General features: G+C 41.5%; 2 protein-coding genes across 4 annotated transcripts in view; both read left to right on the forward strand.

Moving 5' to 3' along the window:
* The first annotated feature begins 4,066 nt into the window (after positions 1 to 4,066).
* Positions 4,067 to 19,428, forward strand: part of LOC309854061 (cytochrome P450 3A12) — a 45,874-nt gene continuing 30,512 nt past the window's right edge. The window contains exons 1-5 of one of the 3 annotated variants that reach the window (XM_082712756.1): positions 4,070 to 4,207; positions 11,291 to 11,386; positions 11,653 to 11,746; positions 13,651 to 13,703; positions 18,574 to 18,673. In XM_082712756.1, coding sequence (XP_082568882.1) covers positions 11,364 to 11,386; positions 11,653 to 11,746; positions 13,651 to 13,703; positions 18,574 to 18,673 — 270 coding nt within the window. In that variant the 5' untranslated portion in view covers positions 4,070 to 4,207; positions 11,291 to 11,363. Of the gene's footprint in view, positions 4,208 to 11,290; positions 11,387 to 11,652; positions 11,747 to 13,650; positions 13,704 to 18,573; positions 18,674 to 19,428 lie in introns of all 3 variants that reach the window. The other 2 variants (XM_082712755.1, XM_082712757.1) reach the window with 2 other exon arrangements.
* Positions 4,070 to 19,428, forward strand: part of LOC309854063 (cytochrome P450 3A12-like) — a 106,883-nt gene continuing 91,524 nt past the window's right edge. Inside the window, exon 1 of the mRNA XM_082712765.1 lies at positions 4,070 to 4,207. The gene's annotated coding sequence lies outside the window, so the exon portion shown is untranslated. The remainder of the gene's footprint in view (positions 4,208 to 19,428) is intronic.

A 19,428-nucleotide genomic window follows, 5' to 3' on the forward strand; every position in this document is an offset into this window, starting at 1 on the left:
TTTCTCTTTGTCACTGAGACTTGTAAATTTTACTATTAGGTGACGGGGTGTGGGCCTATTCTTATTGATTTTGAGGGGCGTTCTCTGAACCTCCTGAATTTTGATGCTCATTCCCTTTGCCATATTGGGGAAATTCTCCCCAATAATTCTCTCCAGTATACCTTCTGCTCCCCTCTCTCTTTCTTCTTCTTCTGGAATCCCAATTATTCTAATGTTGTTTCGTCTTATGGTGTCACTTATCTCTCGAATTCTCCCCTCGTGGTCCAGTAGCTGTTTGTCCCTCTTTTGCTCAGCTTCTTTATTCTCTGTCATTTGGTCTTCTATATCACTAATTCTTTCTTCTGCCTCATTTATCCTAGCAGTTAGAGCCTCCATGTTTGATTGCACCTCATTAATAGCTTTTTTGATTTCAACTTGGTTAGATTTTAGTTCTTTTATTTCTCCAGAAAGGGCTTTTATATCTCTCGAGAGGGTTTCTCTAATATCTTCCATGCCTTTTTCGAGCCCGGCTAGAACCTTGAGAATTGTCATTCTGAACTCTAGATCTGACATATTACCGATGTCTGTATTGATTAGGTCCCTAGCCTTTGGTACTGCCTCTTGTTCTTTTTTTTGCGTTGAATTTTTACGTCTTGTCATTTTGGCCATATAAGAGTAAATGAAGGGGCAAGTAAAATACTAAAAGGGTGGCAACAACCCCAGGAAAATATGCTTTAACTAAATTAGAAGAGATCCAAAATCGTGAGTGGGGAGAAAGGGGATAAAAAGAGGTTCAAAAAGGAAGAAAGAAAAAAAAAGAAAAGAAAAAAAATTTTTTTTAAAAAAAGAAAACACCTGAGAAAAATGTAAAAAAGAAAAAATATATATATTAGATAAACTAGTAAAAAATCGTTAAAAAAGAAAAAGGTAACAGTTAAAAAAAAAAAAAAATTACCCGAAGGCGAGAAGAAAAAGAAAAAAAGAAAAAAAAAATGAAAAAGAAAAAATTAAATTAACTGCAAGACTAAAAAAAAATCACAGGAAAAAAGCCATGAGTTCCGTGCTTTGCTTTCTCCTCCTCTGGAATTCTGCTGCTCTCCTTGGTATTGAAACCGCACTCCTTGGTAGGTGAACTTGGTCTCGGCTGGATTTCTTGTTGATCTTCTGGGGGAGGGGCCTGTTGTAGTGATTCTCAAGTGTCTTTGCCCCAGGCGGAATTACACCGCCCTTACCCGGGGCCGGGGTGAGTAATCCGCTCGGGTTTGCTTTCAGGAGCTTTTGTTCCCTGAGCGCTTTCCGTAGAGTTCCGGAGGACGGGAACACAAATGGCGGCCTCCTGGTCTCCGGCCCGGAGGAGCCGAGAGCCCAGGGCCCCACTCCTCAGTGCGCCCTCAGAGAACAGCGCCCAGTTATTCCCGTCTGCCTGACCTCCGGCCGCGCTCCGAGCTCACCGAGCCTGCGACCGGTTCAAGGTAACACCGAGCTGTGAGCTTACTGTCGGCTCTGTCTCTGTAGCCGGCTTTCCCGTTCCAATACCCGCAAGCTCTGCGACACTCAGACACCCCCGATCCTTCTGTGACCCTGCGGGACCTGAGGCCACGCTGACCCCGCATGGGCTTCGCCCCGGTTTAGCCTCTGGACTGATGTCCCTCAGCGGAACAGACTTTTAAAAGTCCTGATTTTGTGCGCGGTTGCTCCGCCGCTTGCCGGGAGCCGGCCCCTCCCCCCGGGGTCTATCTTCCCGTTGCTTTGGATTCACTTCTCCGCCGGTCCTACCTTTCAGAAAGTGGTTGTTTTTCTGTTTCCAGAATTGCTGTTCTTCTTCTCTTCGATCTGCCAATGGATTTTCAGGTGTTTGCAATCTTTAGATAAGCTATCTAGCTGATCTCCGGCTAGCTGAAGCAGTCTCAGCTTGCTACTTCTCCGCCATCTTGACTCCTCCCCCCCATTTTTTTTTTTTTTTTTTTTTTTTTTTTTATATGATTGTGTGTTTTGTGTGTGTTGAGTTTGAGGAGTTCATTATAGATCCTGGATATCAACCTTTTGTCTGTACTGTCCTTTGCAAATATCTTCTCCCATTCTGTGGGTTGCCTCTTTGTTTTCTTGACTGTTTCCTTTGCTATGCAGAAGCTTTTGATCTTGATGAAGTCCCAAAAGCTCATTTTTGCTTTTGTTTCCTTTGCCTTTGGAGACATATCTTGAAAGAAGTTGCTGTGGCTGGTATCGAAGAGGTTACTGCCTATGTTCTCCTCTAGGGTTCTGATGGATCCCTGTCTCACGTTGAGGTCTTTCATCCATTTTGAGTTTATCTTTGTGTACGGTGTACGAGAATGGTTGAGTTTCATTCTTCTACATATAGCTGTCCAGTTTTCCCAGCACCATTTATTTTTTTTCCTTTTTTTTTGTTTATTAATTTTCTCATAAGCTCCTTTATGCATAATTAATATAAAATTTTTGCTCCTGATAAAAATAAGAAATATTAGGCAATGAAATAGAGCACTGATGATGAATATAATCTAGGCCATAAAACACATACAGTAAGCCTTAATTTTGCACTTACATTTTCAAAATGGTTGCTTCTGAGTATTGTCAATATTTCTATAATGTATGGAACTATAGATTAAACCTTTAAAAGTATGATAACTCTTAAAACACAAAGCACAAGTTGTATAATTGATAAAGAGGTAGAAATATTTTGCAATCTTTGCATTATTTTTGGCATGAAACTGCATAAAAATTAAGTCAGAATTGATATGTTACATAAGTTCATATAAATTATCAACTTTAATCTGAGCTAAATTGTGTATCTATGTTGTCCCAGCACCATTTATTGAAGAGACTGTCTTTTTTCCACTGGATATTTTTTCCTGTTTTGTAAAAGATTATTTGCCCATAGAGTTGAGGGTCCATATCTGGGCTCTCTACTCTGTTCCACTGGTCTATGTGTCTGTTTTTATGCCAGTACCATGCTGTCTTGGTGATCTCAGCTTTGTAGTAAAGCTTGAAATCAGGTAACATGATGCCCCTAGTTTTATTTTTGTTTTTCAACATTTCCTTAATGATTCAGGGTCTCTTCTGATTCCATACAAATTTTTGGATTATTTGCTTCAGCTCTTTGAAAATACCAGTGGAATTTTGATTGGAATGCAGCCACTTCTTTCTTAATTATCTCTTTGCAGGGCTCCATTGTCCCAGAGATTCCTGAGGTATGCCACATAATCCAGTTTCTCAGGCCATGCAGACACAGAACATGGGTCAGAGTGGTATTAATGAGCAGTGTAATTTCCAGGTATGTTCTTAGATATCACAGCAGGTGTGTGGCCTGGTCACCAACAATCCACCCAGAAAGGACACACAGGAAGCCCTGCAATTTTACCTTTAACAACTTAACTCCACCAATCTTTCTGGATGCTCCTCTGAGCATATAGGGCTTGGCTGGGGACTAAGGACATAATGTTGACAAGTACTCAGACTGCACCCTTGAGAAGCTCTCTATATGTAAGGAAAAGAGGTGTGTAGACCAACTACGGGACTGGAGGGTAGAAAGGATGATAATAGAACTGGGACTGGGGGACAGAAATTTCCCAGAGGATGAAGTGGTTATATCTGTTCAAGGATATTGAGGAGGAAAGACTCTAACAGAGGGGATTCTGTTATAGCTCATTTTGAAGGATGAGTAAGGATCCTTGTAGGGGGTATAAGGGCATTTCTAGGCAGAGAAAACTACATCAGTAAAGATATGTAGATCTACACTTTCTTGTTTGCAGAGTTCAAGTATTTAGAGGTGCAGGGAGCCATGCTGACAAGGACAGGTTAGAGATTTAAGGACAGTAATTTTAATGAGTTTCTGTAACTTTTGAGATTACTGGAAACACTGAGTTGTTTATTGATTTCCCAAAGAATATGAACTCACAGAAGGTCAAACTTGGAGTGTCCAGGATGCTTTGTCAGCACTCATGGCTGGGGAGCACCTGTGGGTGGAGCTCGGGTGGCCACGCTACTGGCTGTTGCTCCAGCCCTGCCCCCTTTTCAGTATATACATCCCAGCCTCACTGAATCACCGCTGGTGAGAGGGGAAGCTCCGCACCCACAAGCCAGCAAGGACTAACACACACTGCTGAACGGAAGCAGAGAGAATTCACAGAGGAAAAGTGGCCATGGACCTGATTCCAAGCTTTTCCATGGAAACCTGGCTTCTCCTGGCTATCAGCCTGGTCCTCCTCTATCTGTGAGTAACTGTCCAGGTTCATTGCCTTTAGAACCCCGGACTTGGGTTGCTAATCAGCATCTATTTTCTTTGTCTGCTTTGAGGATCAAAAGAGTTAACAAAGGGGAAGTTGCTTACGTGTTGGGCACCTCAAACATGCTAGGAACAGGTAAGGGGTTATTATTGACCTTACCAGATCTGAAGAAGGAGTGTCTCCCTCACCCCAACTCCAATTGCTGTAGCCAGGAGGTAGAGTGACATTGCTTGCTCCTAGGGATGAGCTTCTGATTGACTACCAGCTGGGGTGTAGACTAATCAAGCTACATTCAGGAGAGGTAGAAAAATCACCAGGTCTGGTGCTCTGGGGTCCTCAAGCCCTTCCCAAGCTGTGGGAATGCTAGAGGCAGAGGGACTGGGTTAGATTTTTGTCTCATTATCTTGATCTCCTTGGTCTCTTTCCTCTACAGGAAACATGTAGAAGGATTGGACCTTTGTCACTCAGGGGGTCCTGCTCTCCTCTCTCCACCACCAGCCATCATGTACACAAGGCTCCTGGTGCACCCAGACTTTGAGGGGGTCTGGAGATGCCTCACTTTCTCTTCTGACTAGGCTCTTCCCTCTTTGCCCTTCTCCTAACTATCCCCTGGCCCTGTAATATGCAGAGCTCTTGAACTCTAAATGAGCATCTTTAGAGGTGAGGAGACTTGGCTGATTTCTTTTTTTTAAGCTTATGGGTTTTTTCATTATTCTTTATAAGCATATATTTTTATCCCCAGGGGTACAGGTCTGTGAATCACCAGGTTTACACACTTCACAGCATTCACCCAAGCAAATACCCTCCCCAATGGACTTGGCTGATTTCTTAAAATTTTATTCATTTCACCTTTTCTTTCCAGTGTCTTGGAGGTTTAGCATCAGTATAAAGATTCTGTCCCCCCCGCCCATATGAAATCTGCCAGCAGCCACAAAGACAGATCCTGAAAGCCAATTTGAATTTTATTTTATTTTTAATTTTTAAAGGATTTTATTTATTTATTTCTCAGAGAGAATGAGAGAGAGCGAGCGAGTGCACAAATGGAGGAGTGGCAGGAGAGGGAGAAGCAGACTCCCCACTGAGCAGGGAGCCTGATGTGAAGCTTGATCCCTGGACCCTGGGATCATGACCTGAGCTGAAGGCAGATGCTTAACTGACTGAGCCACCCAGGCCCCTCCCTGATTTGGATTTTTTTTTTTAAAGATTTTATTTATTTATTTGACAGAGAGAGATCACAAGTAGGCATAGAGGCAGGCAGAGAGAGAGAGAGAGGAGGAAGCAGGCTCCCTGCTGAGCAGAGAGCCCGATGCGGGACTCGATCCCAGGACCCTGAGATCATGACCTGAGCCGAAGGCAGCGGCTTAACCCACTGAGCCACCCAGGCGCCCCCTTGATTTGGATTTTTTAAAAAAATTATTTTTTCAGTGTTCCAAGATTTATTGTTTATGCACCACACCCAGTGCTCTATGCAATCTGTGCCCTCTCTAATACCCACCACCTGGTTCCCCAACCTCCCATCCCCCTCCCCTCCAAAATCTTCAGTTTATTTCTCAGAGTCCAAGTCTCTCATGCTTCGTCCCCCCCTCCGATTTCCCCAATTCCCTTTTCCTTTCCTTCTTCTAATATCCTCCATGTTATTCCTTATGCTCCACAAGTAAGTGAAACCATATGATAATTGACTTTCTCTCCTTGATTTATTTCACTGAACATCATCTCCTCTAGTCCTGTCTATGTTAATACAAAAGTTGGGTATTCATTCTTTCTGATGGAGGCGTAATACTCCATTGTATATGGACCATATCTTCTTTATCCATTCGTGTGTTGAAGGGCATCTTGGCTCTTTCCAGTTTGGCGACTGTGGCCATTGCAGCTATGAATATTGGGGTACAGATGGCCCTTCTTTTCACTACATCTGTATCTTTGGGGTAAATACCCAGCAGTGCAATTGCAGGGTCATAAGGTAGCTCTATTTTTGTTTTCTTAAGGAATCTCCACACTGTTTTCCAAAGTGGCTGCACCAACTTGCATTCCCACCAACAGTGTAAGAGGGTTCCCCTTTCTCCACATCCTCTCCAACTTGTTTACTGTCTTATTGATTTTGGCCATTCTTTATTTTTTTTTTTAAGATTGTATTTATTTATTTGACAGAAAGAGATCACAAGTAGGCAGAGAGGCAGGCAGAGAGAGAGGGGGAAGTAGGCTCCCTGCTGACCAGAGAGCCTGATGTGGGCCTCAATCCCAGGACCCTGAGATCATGACCTGAGCCAAAGGCAGAGACTTAACCCACTGAACCACCCAGGTGCCCGATTTTGGCCATTCTAACTGGTGTAAGGTAGTATCTCACTGTGGTTTTGATTTGAATTTTCCTGATGGCTAATGATGATGAACATTTTTTCATGTGTCTGTTAGCCATTTGGAAGAGGAATCAAAACATTTAGCAGAGCAATTCCTTTTAGTGGTGAGATTACCGGCATCATGGAGCAGGTTGGGAAAGGATAGTTTCACAATGTGGGTAGGGATAGATTCTCCATGTAACATGTGATCTGTGCCTCAATTTCACTTTTTTTAAGAGTAGGAAATCATGAGGATGTGAACATAGAACATGGATACCTCATTTTCATTTTCTGAGAGAAAGGTTAGGAATGCTGGGTATTGTGGTAACACAGTTTCTGTGTGATGACATTTAGGAGTAACTGATGTGGTTTAATTTAATTCTACTTAATAATAGTTTTTTTTTTTTTTTGCTGAGGCAAACTATTTCTAGCATATTAAAAAACTTTTTAAAAGTTAATATATATTTATTTTTTAAGATTTTATTTATTTGTCCGAGAGAGAGAAGGAGAGAGCACAAGCAGGGGAAGTGGCACGCAGAGGGAGAAGCAGTCTCCCTGCTGAGCATGGAGTCCAATGTAGGACTCGATCCCAGGACCCTGGAATCATGACCTGAGCCAAGGACAGCCACTTAACTGACTGAGCCATCCCTATTTCTAGCATATTCTTTCTGAAGAGGGCTGTTGGTTTAGCAGTTGTGACTATAAAGTTGCGTAATAACCTCAGCCTTCTAGAGTAATGTTGGCAATATGAATTTACTGTCCACATGCATGCTTCTAGGATATATGTTGTGTATGTTTTTAAGTAAATGTGCATTTTTTGAAGGGGCGGGGGGTGGGAGGTCGGGGTACCAGGTGGTGGGTATTATAGAGGGCACGGATTGCATGGAACACTGGGTGTGGTGCAAAAATAATGAATACTGTTCTGCTGAAAATAAAAAATAAATTAAAAAAATTGAAAATAAATAAATAAATAAATGTGCACAGCCGGTGTACATGTATTTTTAATTTTTTAATTTTTTGGGAGAAAGCAAAGTAAAATATCTTTATTACCTAGGGGCAACCTAAAGTTTATCGATAGAACACAGAAAGCAACTAGTTATAAAGGGACAAGATTGGTAAGAACTTCTGTTCATTTAAAGATTCCATAGGGAGGGGTACCTGGGTGGCTCAGTGGGTTAAAGCCTCTGCCTTCAGCTCAGGTCATGATCCCAGGGTCCTGGGATCGAGCCCCACATGGGGCTCCCTGCTCAGCAGGAGCCTGCTTCCCCCTCTTTCTCTGCCTGCCTCTCTGCCTACTTGTGATCACTGTCTGTCAAATAAATAAAATCTTAAAGAAAAGATTCCATAAGGAGAGTGGGAAGATGAGCTACAGAGTGGGTGAAGGTATTTGTAATACATATATCTAATATAGAACTCCTACCCACAATGTAGAAACAACTTCTACAAATCAATAAGAAAAAAAAATGGACATCCCAACAGAAAAAGACAAGTCACTTCCTAAAAGAGGATATCCAAATTCTTCTTTTTATTATGTATGTTAGTCACCATACCGTACATCATTAGTTTTTGATGTAGTGTTCCATGATTCATTGTTTGCATATTATAATACCCAGTGCTACATGCAATATGTGCCCTCCTTCATACCCATCACTAGGCTAACCCATCCCTCCACTCCTCTTCCCTCAGAAACCCTCAGATTGTTTCCTAGAGTCTGTAGTCTCTCATGGTTCATCTCCCCCTCCGATTTCTCCGGCTTCAATTTCCCCTTCCTTCTCCTAATGTCTTCCATGCTATTCCTTATGCTCAAAATAAGTGAAACCATAAGATAATTGTCTTTCTGTGCTTGATTTACTTCACTTAGCATAATCTCCTCCAGTTCCATCCATGTCATAGCAAATGGTGGGGGTATTCATCCTTTCTGATGGTTGAGTAATATTCCATTGTATATATGAACCACATCTTCTTTATCCATTTATCTGTTAAAAGGCATCTCGGCTCCTTCTACAGTTTGGCTATTGTGGACATTGCTGCCATGAACATTGGGGTATATGTGCCCCTTCTTTTCACCACATCTGTATCTTTGGGGTAAATACCCAGTAGTGCGATTGCTGGGTAAAAGGGTAGCTCTATTTTTAACTTTTTTTTAAAAAATATTTTTTAAAAAATTTATTTGACAGTCAGAGATCACAAGTAGGCAGAGAGACAAGCAGAGAGAGAGAGGAGGAAGCAGGCTCCCTGCTGAGCAGAGAGCCTGATGTGGGGCTCGATCCCAGGACCCTGGGATCATGACCTGAGCCGAAGGCAGCAGCCTAACCCACTGAGTCACCCAGGCGCCCCTATTTTTAACTTTTTGAGGAAACTCCACACTGTTTTCCAAAATGGCTACACCAACTTACATTCCCACCAACAGTGTTAAGAGGATTCCTTTTTCTCCACATCCTCTCCAACACTTGTAGTTTCCTGCCTTGTTAATTTTTGCTGTTCTAACTGGTATAAGGTGGTATCTCAATGTGGTTTTGATTTGTATTTTCCTAATGGCTAATGATGTTGAACATTTTTTCGTGTGTCTGTTAGCCATTTGCATGTCTTCTTTGGAGAAGTGTCTGTTCATGTCTTCTGCCCATTTTTTGACTTGATTATTTGTTTTTTGGGTGTTGAGTTTGAGAACTTCTTTATAGATTTTGGATACCAGCCCTTTGACTGTAGTGTCATTTGCAAATATCTTCTCATGTGTTGCCTCTTTGTTTTATTGACTGTTTACTTTCCAGCAGGTTATTTTAACCTCTCAGCACAGGTGAGTAGTAATACTGTGAGCTGGTATTGATAAGAGAGGCATCCAGGCAGGACTCTGGGGTGGAGTGGGAGAATATTCCTCCCTCAGAGCAGACCTCCACGAGATACTCCTTGATCCTGATCCTACAGAAGGTTGTCACGGGACTGCAAGTCAGGGAACAGGACCACCATATAAGCCCCACTGTGTGAAGTCTGTCTGGCAGTGGGGCTGTCCCTGGATATAGTCACTATCATGCAATCAAAGCAGTAGACTTAGAGGACACGGGTGTAGCCACATGTCAGTAGCTGTAGACAGTGCCTTCTGCATGCCATGCAATGTAATGGCAATAAAAATGAATGGCACTATTGTTAGCCCCTTCCTTTTTGCCACCAGCAGCATGGTGCTGTCAAGAAGAGGGAAATTGCTCCATGCAATCCGTGCCCTCTATAATCCCTACCACTGGGTGTGGTGAAAAAATAATGAATATTGTTATGCTGAAAATAAATAAATTAATTAAAAAATATTTACTTCTTTAATAACAAAAAAAAAAAAGAAGAGGGAAACTGGAAAGAATCAGAAAAATTCACCCAGCCCACCCTCTGCCTTTTTATCGAGCCATGTGAGTTTAGAAACTGAAGCAGATATTTCCCTGGGTCCAGTGTTGCTGACACATTCACTCACATGCTTGGCTTCACTTGGGGGTTCATGGACCCTGTCAAATATTTAGAAACAGGAATTGATTGTTGTGGTGGGGATGGCAAGGAAAGAACGGAGGTGGAACTAGCCAAGGCCACCTCCTGTTCTGGAGTTGATACTCATGTGTCCTACTGTTCTGGAGTAAAGATCCAGACACTCAGCTGGGTCTTGGTAAGGCCCTCTGCTGGTGCCTTAATACATGTCCATTCATGAAATTTGTGGATTTGTTTGACTATTTTATAACATAAGATTTGCTGGATTTGTACAGATTGTTTGGAAACTGTACTATCTTAAAAGCTACACTCCAGAGATGAGGAGACAAGGTCTTCATTCCATTCTATAGAACATTTTGTCATTACTTATTTTATATTGCATAACATGTATTCTGCTGTCAATTGGAGGTATCTAGACTTTGGAAGGCCCCCTGTCTGTTAGCTGAAAGACTTGTAGGGCATGTAACAATGTCTACCTAGCATCCTTTCCCACCATACTGTCCTCATTTGTGACTGTGGGGGTTAGCCTTGTAGGCTTAGCAAGTTATGATTAAAATGGTTACTGGAGCCTCTTTCCTCATCCTTTTTACTCTACTCTGCCATCTGTCAGCAACGCCTAAGTGAAGGCTTGCAAGGATGCAGTTGTGGGTTTCCACACATGGCAAATGAGAGATGATTACAGGCAGGCCTGCCTTAGGGAACACCATCCATAATGGGTTTCTAAGAGAGCTGATGCACAGAGTTGGTAAACTAACTGCTTTGTGAGTGACCCTCTTGAAAAAAAAAAAAAGTGTATTTGGTAGTGTGCTGAGCAGAGGAGTATCTCAGGTTGGAGGATCAGATGACATGAGGGGAAGAATGGTATGGACATGAATTGTTTCCTTACTGATTCTTTTATATGGTATCATTTAGGGCACATATGGATCGGTCTTCCTTCTCTGCAGCTCAAGAGAACCAGAGTGCCTGACAACAGAATAGGACCGTGCTGAAAGCATCTCACTTTTCAATGAGGCCAGTGGAGCCTTGGACACAGTTTTCATTGTATATCAATGAGAATACTGTCTTGCTCAAACCCTCCTTATGAATATAGATCTAAGAAGGACCATTTCCCACAAAAAACAGGGTTCATAAGGAAGGAAAAACACAAAAGTCTCCGAGCAAACTGTATGAACATTATCATTCTAAGTTCTCAGTAACCCTCAGCTTTTAAGTGGATGCAATTAAATAAAATCTCCTCATCAGAAGAGAGAAGCAGTCTTTTCTCTTTCCATCTAGAATGAGAATCTCCCAGATCATGGAAGAGTCATTTACTGAATAAGCATGAGTGAATTTCCTGGAAGAAATCAGCATGAACCTTCCAGGAGTTCTCAAGTATGGAAACACCTAGTCTTCACTTTAGGGTTGGAACTGTGAAGATTTCAGCTGCTCTTAGCTAATCATCCTTACTTTTTGTGAGGCCTAGTGGAGGTGGGAAAGCAGATGATGAGTGAATATAAGTATTGCCATTGGAATTGCTGTTATTATTTCTTGCCTGTATGTTAACTCTCCCCTTACCTGTTCATTTTGTGTCAGTGACTGACCAGCCCCAGCACTTATTACACCATCCCTGTGACCTGGCCTTTTCTTTTACTTTATAGATATGGGACCTCCACACATGGACTTTTTAAGAAGCTGGGAATTCCTGGGCCCAAACCTCTGCCTTTTGTGGGAACTGCTCTGGCCTACCGTAAGGTGAGTGTTGTTTGAGCTCCCTCTTCTGCTTTTTATGGTTGCAAATCCCAGCTTAGTTTCATTGTAAAAATGTTCCTCTCCACGAGAAGTGCTTAGGTTTCAGACTTTCCAGAAGTGGTGTCATAGGCTCCACCCAACACATGGCCAGGTCTACCCCAGGGCTCTATTTTCTGCTGTTAGGAGTCTCAGAGTTTGCCTCAGTGGGCAGCCCAGCTGTCTAGCTGCTTCAACTCAGGCTTACTGTTCTAGCTTGTGAGCATTGAGAAGAAGCTTTTATTTCCTGCAGGTGCAGATACCTGGAAGGTACCACCATACTTGGTATGAGGAGAAAAGTATCAAGGGCATCCATGCTAGTGGTCCTTTAAGCTGTGTATGCTAGAGTCAGACTTTTCTGTTCATCATACACGCTCTGGACAACATTTTGTTTTGCTGAATAGCTCTGGAACTTCGTTTTATTGGGCAGGCCAAATTCACCTTTGGAGATGTGCACACACTTGAACTGTCTCAAGAATTGCCAGCCCCCCAGAGTTATTTCCAAGCTCTAACTCACCCATTGCTAACGGTGACATCTCTGGGGGATTTGAGAGTTTGACCCAGAGCTCTCTGCTTTACTTTTCTACCTTCATTGTGGGCCCCTTCTGGGTGAGTTGAGCAGAGAGGGAGGATGGTGCTTGTCTACTGACTTCAGATTTTAACATTTGATTGAGTTGTGTGTATGCATGTGTTGTTTTCACACAAACATAGACCATTCATACAAAATCACTAGAAAAGAGATGCTCTGAAAAAATTACTAAGAAATTACTGTACTGAATGGGATATACTAACAGATACACAGACTGATGTTGTGGAGCCATTGTGGCTCATCTAGTTTCTATGCCTTGTCCAAGGCCTGGCCCCTTAACAGAATGTTAGGAGCTCACATCTTAGGGGGAGCTGGCAGTCTCATGTGCAGGCTGCTCTCTACTGTGGAGTTCCTTTCCCCCAGACATGAGACTTGTTTCTCAGATCCCACTTCTCCCCACTGAGACCCTCAGTGCCCAATTATCATCAGTAAGTTCCCGGATTTTTTCTCTCCAAAAAAGCAGTAATTCCTTTACACTTTTCTCAGATCAACTCCTTAGCACCAGCACCCCAAGATCAACTTCTTAGTACCAGCACCCCAAGATCCACATTTCTGGGACCCTGTTTTGCATGATTAGAACATCAAAATCACAGCTGAAATGTAGGGACAGGAAGTTTTGTTTTTTCTTAAATGACAAAACTGAAAACTCCTATCAAGTGTTCTAATTTGTTCTCCCCCTTGTGGAGTGGTGGCCTGGTCCCCCCTTTCTGTGTGGAGCTGGATGAGTGAAAAGTGAGGTTGCCTTATCATTCATTCGCTGATCTCTCACTTTCTCACTCAACAAACATGTTTAGAGTTATGTAAATTTGCTAGATGAAAAGAGGTCACTGGTGTCTTAATTTCCTAAATCCATTGGAATTTTAGTTGTGCTCTTGAGATCAATGAACAGGATGCTGACTGGGGGTTCAGTGTGTGCAGGACTCAGCTCTTGTTTTTCCACATGGCCCTGAGGTAGTAATTCAGAGGGTTCTGAGATTTAGAGACAACACATGCACAAGCCAAACATGCCAGAAATATAGAGGTTCTGTAGCCTTGACAGACAGGGTGAGTTGTTCAGTGTCTGCAACACTTGGAGGGGATTCAAGAGGGACTTGAATTTCTCCATTTCAATATCTTCTTGTTTTCTCTCCTTTCCAGTAAGACACCTGTGAATAAGAGCTTCCCTCTCACTGCCAGTGAGAGGTAGTAAGTTGCATTTCATGCGGTCTGGGTCATTTTTGTCCCTATTAGAGGTAGGACTCAGTACATTTAGTTTAGTAATATGTTTCATTTCTTCTTACAGGGTGTTTCTGTTTTTGACACGGAATGTTTTAGAAAGTATGGAAGAATGTGGGGGTGAGTATTCTGGAAACTTCCATTGGATAGGCTCATTATGATGAAGCCCCCATGGTGTTAACAGTCTCAGTCAAGAGCCCTTTGGGATAAAGACTGCTGTAGTAAAACTTCTGGAACCTCTGATTCCTGGGATCTCACGTGTCACCAGGTGTGCAGGTCTAAGTGTGAATTGGGTCTGGAGAGGTATACATGGTGCTGGGCTGCTCACAGCCAGTGTTGTACCCCTCCGTACCTCCTTATCTTCTCTGGTCACATCCTCAGAAGCCACAGGACTCTGCTGAGTTGCTTTGGCCCATAAGCAATATGGTGGCATGGAAAGAACCCAGATCTCTGGATAACCAGTGGTTCAGCTCCACTGCCCCTTCTCACATTCAGTCCTGGTCAGCTCTGGATGGAGCCAGTCTTATATCGTGGGCTTTAGTTCTGTGCTTAGTACATGATTCTCATGGTTGGCTGTGGATAAGAACCACCTGGGAGAGCTTGTTAAAAATGCAGATTCTTTAGCCCCATCCCCCAGGAACACTGAATCTGAATCTGGAGGATGTGGGGTGGGTCCCAGGAATCTCAACTGAACTAACTAGTAGAGGAAGCAATATTAAGGCCATGTGAGATCAAGAATATACATATGGTAACACAAAAGCACTGTCCTTTGTCTACCCTGGTGTTTTTGAACAAATAGGATGGGACAAGGGGAATCATCCAAGAAATATGATCAGGCTGCTGAAAGAGCAGACTTGAGTGCCACCTCATTAACTTTTATTACTGCTTCAATGCTAAGTGTACATGACTCCCACTGAAAGCTTTTGCATATTAGAATACTTTCTGGAGATGGGTAGCATTTCATGTCATCCATTTTTAGATGTGATTGTAGAATCATTTGATATTTCTTTGTAATTCAAAAAAATAGGACTTTTGGGAAATCTTTCATTTTGTTCTAGTAAATGCAAATGATTTATTATGGAAAACAAGATGCCAAATGGTGATGTAATTAAGCTTAAAGTAAACCTCATGCTGGTGACAGATTCTCATTAACAGCCCATACTGATAGTCATGAGGTCAGGCTGATAAGGATGGGTCACACATGGAGTCAGGTTTGTATGAGATATGTGCAAAAGTGGGCATGCTCTGCTGCCTAGGAATGTCACCTATATGAAGCCCAAGAAACTTAACTTGGGACCCACATATAAGAATAAATATATATAATAGAAAATATGTCTAAATGAATTGTACATGTTTCTCTGTATGACTTTATTCTCTCTCTCTCTCTCTCTTTTTTAGTTTCAAAGTTTTCTGACCTAATGCTATCAAGGACCTCTATAATATTTAAAATAATATTTCCTTTAGAGTATAGCTAGGAAATTTATTTTAGTAAATAGGAAAAAGAAATAATTGATAATTTTGCCATCACTTTTAAAAAATTCCAAGTCTTTTTATTTGCATATTTCTGATCATTGTGTCTATATTTTCATCTGATATTCTCTCCTATGCATTTCATGTGTTTGATATATCTTCAAAATTATAATTTGTAGTGACTGGGTGAGCAGACTCTCCATTATTGTTTTGTTCTTAGATAAGTTGCCTTCAGTTATTTACCAACCTAACTTCCTATTTTTTTGTAATTTTATTTTATGATTTTTTTTTCAGTATTCCAAGATTCATTGTTTATGCACACACCCAGTACTCCATGCAATATGTGCCCTCCTTACTACCCACCATCAGGCTCACCCAACCCCCCACCTTCTTCCCTTCCAAAACCCTGTTTGTTTCTCAGAGTCCACAGTCTCTTATGCTTCATCTCCCCCTCCCAATTTCCCCCAACTATACTTCTCCTCTCCATCTCCTGGTGTCCTCCATGTTATTCCTTATGCTCCACAAGTAAGTGAAACTGTATGATAATTGACTCTCTCTGCTTGGCTTATTTCACTCAGCATAATCTCCTCCATTTCCATCCATTTTGATACAGAAGTTGGGTATTCATCTTTTCTGATGGAGGCATAATACTCCATTGTATATATGGACCACATCTTCTTTATCCATTCGTCCGTTGAAGGGCATCTTGGCTCTTTCCAGTTTGGTGACTGTGGCCATTGCTGCTATGAACATTGGGGTACAGGTGGCCCTTCTTTTTCCTACACCTGTATGTTTGGGGTAAATACCCAGTAGTGCAATTGCAGGGTCATAAGGTAGCTCTATTTTTAATTTCTTAAGGAATCTCCACACTGTTTTCCAAAGTGGCTGCACCAACTTGCATTCCCACCAACAGTGTAAGAGGGTTCCCCTTTCTCCACATCCTCACCAACACTTGTTGTTTACTGTCTTGTTGATTTTGGCCATTCTAACTGGTATAAAGTGGTATTTCAGTGTGGTTTTGATGTGAATCTCCCTGATGGCTAATGATGATGTACATTTTTTCACGTGCCTGATAGCCATTTGTATGTCTTTGGAGAAGTGTCTGTTCATGTCTTCTGCCCATTTTTTTGATGTGATTATCTGTTTTTTTGTGTGTTGAGTTTGAGGAGTTCTTTATAGATTTTGGATAACAGCTCTTTATCTGTAGTGTCATTTGTGAATATCTTCTCCCATTCCATGGGTTGCCTCTTTGTTTTTTTGACTGTTTCCTTTGCTGTGCAGAAGCTTTTGATCTTGATGAAGTCCCAAAAGTTCATTTTCGCTTATGTTTCCTTTGCCTTTGGACACATGTCTTGAAAGAAGTTGCTGTGGCCGATGTTGAAAAGGTTACTGCCTATGTTCTCCTCTAGGATTCTGATGGATTCCTGTCTCATGTTGAGGTCTTTTATCAATTTTGAGTTTATCTTTATGTATGGTGTAAGAGAATGGTCAAGTTTCATTCTTCTATACATAGCTGTCCAATTTTTCCAGCACCATTTATCAAAGAGATTGTCTTTTTTCCACTGGATATTTTTTCCTGCTTTGTCAAAGATTATTTGACCATAGAGTTGTGGGTCCATATCTGGGCTCTCTGCTCTTTTCCACTTGTCTATGTGTCTGTTTTTGTCCCAGCACCATGCTGTCTTGGTGATCACAGCTTTGTAGCAAAGCTTGAAATCAGGTAACGTGATGTCCCCAGTTTTGTTTTTCTTTTTCAACATTTCCTTAGCAATTTGTTCCATACAAATTTTAAGATTGTTTGTCCTAGCTTTTTGAAAAATGCTGGTGGAATTTTGATCAGGATGGCATTGAAAGTATAGATTGCTCTAGGCAGTATAGACATTTTTTTTTAATTTTTTATTTTTTATAAACATATATTTTTATCCCCAGGGGTACAGGTCTGTGAATCACCAGGTTTACACAATTCACAACTAGAGCGAATCATGCTTAGCGAAATAAGTCAAGCAGTATAGACATTTTAACAAAGTTTTTTCTTTGGATCCACCAGCATGGAATGCTTTTCCATCTTTTTGTGACTTTCAATTTCTTTCATGAATGTTCTGTAGCTCCTCAAGTACAGATCCTTTACCTCTTTGGTTAAGTTTATTCCTGGGTTACCTTATGGTTCTTGGTGCTGTAGTAAATGGAATCAATTCTCTAATTTCCCTTTCTATATTTTCATTGTTAGTGTATAAGAAGGCAACTGGTTTCTGCACACTGATTTTGTATCCTGCCATATTACTGAATTGCTGTATGAGTTCTAGTAGTTTGGGGGTGGAGTCTTTTGGGTTTTTCATATAAAATATAATGACATCTGCAAGGAGAGAGAGTTTGACTTCTTTGCCAATTTGAATATTACATTTCTGCAAAGAAGACATCCAGATGGCCAACAGACACATGAAAAAGTGCTCCATATCACTCGGCATTGGTGAAGTGTGTAAACCTGGTGATTCACAGGGAAATACAAATCAAAACCACAATGAGATATCACCTCACACCAGTTAGAATGGCTAAAATAAACAAGTCAGGAAATGACAGATGCTGGCGAGGATGCAGAGAAAGGGGAACCCTCCTACACTGTTGGTGGGAATGCAAGCTGGTGCAGCCACTCTGGAAAACAGCATGGAGGTTTCTCAAAATGTTGAAAATAGAACTGCCCTATGACCCAGCAATTGCACTACTGGGTATTTACCCTAAAGATACAAACGTAGTGATCCAAAGGGGCACGTGCACCCGAATGTTTATAGCAGCAATGTCCACAATAGCCAAACTATGGAAAGAACCTAGATGTCCATCAACAGATGAATGGATCAAGAAGATGTGGTATATATACACAATGGAATACTATGCAGCCATCAAAAGAAATGAAATCTTGCCATTTGCGACAACATGGATGGAACTAGAGCGTATCATGCTTAGTGAAATAAATCAAGCAGAGAAAGACAACTATCATATGATCTCCCTGATATGAGGAAGTAGTGATGCAACATGGGGGCTTAAGTGGGTAGGAGAAGAATCAATGAAACAAGATGGGATTGGGAGGGAGACAAACCATAAGTGACTCTTAATATCACAAAACAAACTGAGGATTCACAGACCTGTACCCCTGGGGATAAAAATATATGTTTATAAAAAATAAAAAATTAATTAAAAAAAAAAAGAAAAAAAACAAACTGAGGGTTGCTGGGGGGAGGGGGTTTGGGAGAAGGGGGTGGGATTATGGACATTGGGGAGGGTATGTGCTTTGGTGAGTGCTGTAAAGTGTGTAAACCTGGTGATTCACAGACCTGTACCCCTGGGGATAAAAATATATGTTTATAAAAAAAAAAGTGGGAAAAAAACCTATTGTAATGGTATTTCTAACCATGATCTCAGAGAATGGATTAGGTACCATTGGGATAAAAGTCTGGACTTCCAGGCATGGCTGCAGCTGTAGAAACTGTCATGTTAAGTGTGATCAGGTCTATTTTCCCCCACACAGGATTTATGATGGGCGACAACCTGTGTTGGCTATCACTGATCCGGACATGATCAAAACAGTACTAGTGAAAGAATGTTACTCTGTCTTCACAAACCGGCGGGTAAGCATGGATTTATTTTAAATTTACATATTTATTTATTTATAAAACATTTTTCTTTAAATAAGAAGAGATTCACAGAAAGTTGTAACAGGAGGTCCCATGTCATGTAACCTTCAAGCTGTTTCCTCTAAGGTAATATCTTGCTTAATTATAATACAGTGTCCAAGCGGAGTTTGACATTGGTTCTAGTCACAGAACTTAGATTTCAATCTTTTAAAAGAAGATTTTTATTTATTTATTTGACAGAGAGACAGTGAGAGACAGAACACAAACAGGGGGAGTGGGAGAGGGAGAAGCAGGCTTCTCACCAAGCAGGGAGCCCAATACAGGACTTGATCCCAGGACCCTGGGACCATGACCTGAGCCAAAGGCAGACACTTAACGACTGAGCCACCCAGGTGCCCCCAGATTTCAACAGTTTTATATGCACTTGTGTGTGTGTGTGTGTGTGTGTGTGTGTTGTTATCTGAACGTTTATCTTACATGTAGATTATGTAGATTTGTGTATCTAGCAACCCAATGATGTTATGGAGCTGTTCCATTACCAAAAAGTCTCCTTAGTATTCTTTTACAGGCATGGTGTGTAGCTACTCTCTTCCTTGTCTCAGGATGTTCAGCAGAGCAAACTTTTTTTTTTATTTTGATAAGGCCAGGTTATCCTTTTATCCTTTTATGGATTGTGACTTTGGCATCAAGTTTGAAAAATCTTTACCTAACCCTAAATTCCAAGGATTTTCTCCGAGTAGTTATTTTTT

Source organism: Mustela nivalis (assembly GCF_964662115.1).
Source record: "Mustela nivalis genome assembly, chromosome: 19".
Taxonomy (NCBI): domain Eukaryota; kingdom Metazoa; phylum Chordata; class Mammalia; order Carnivora; family Mustelidae; genus Mustela; species Mustela nivalis.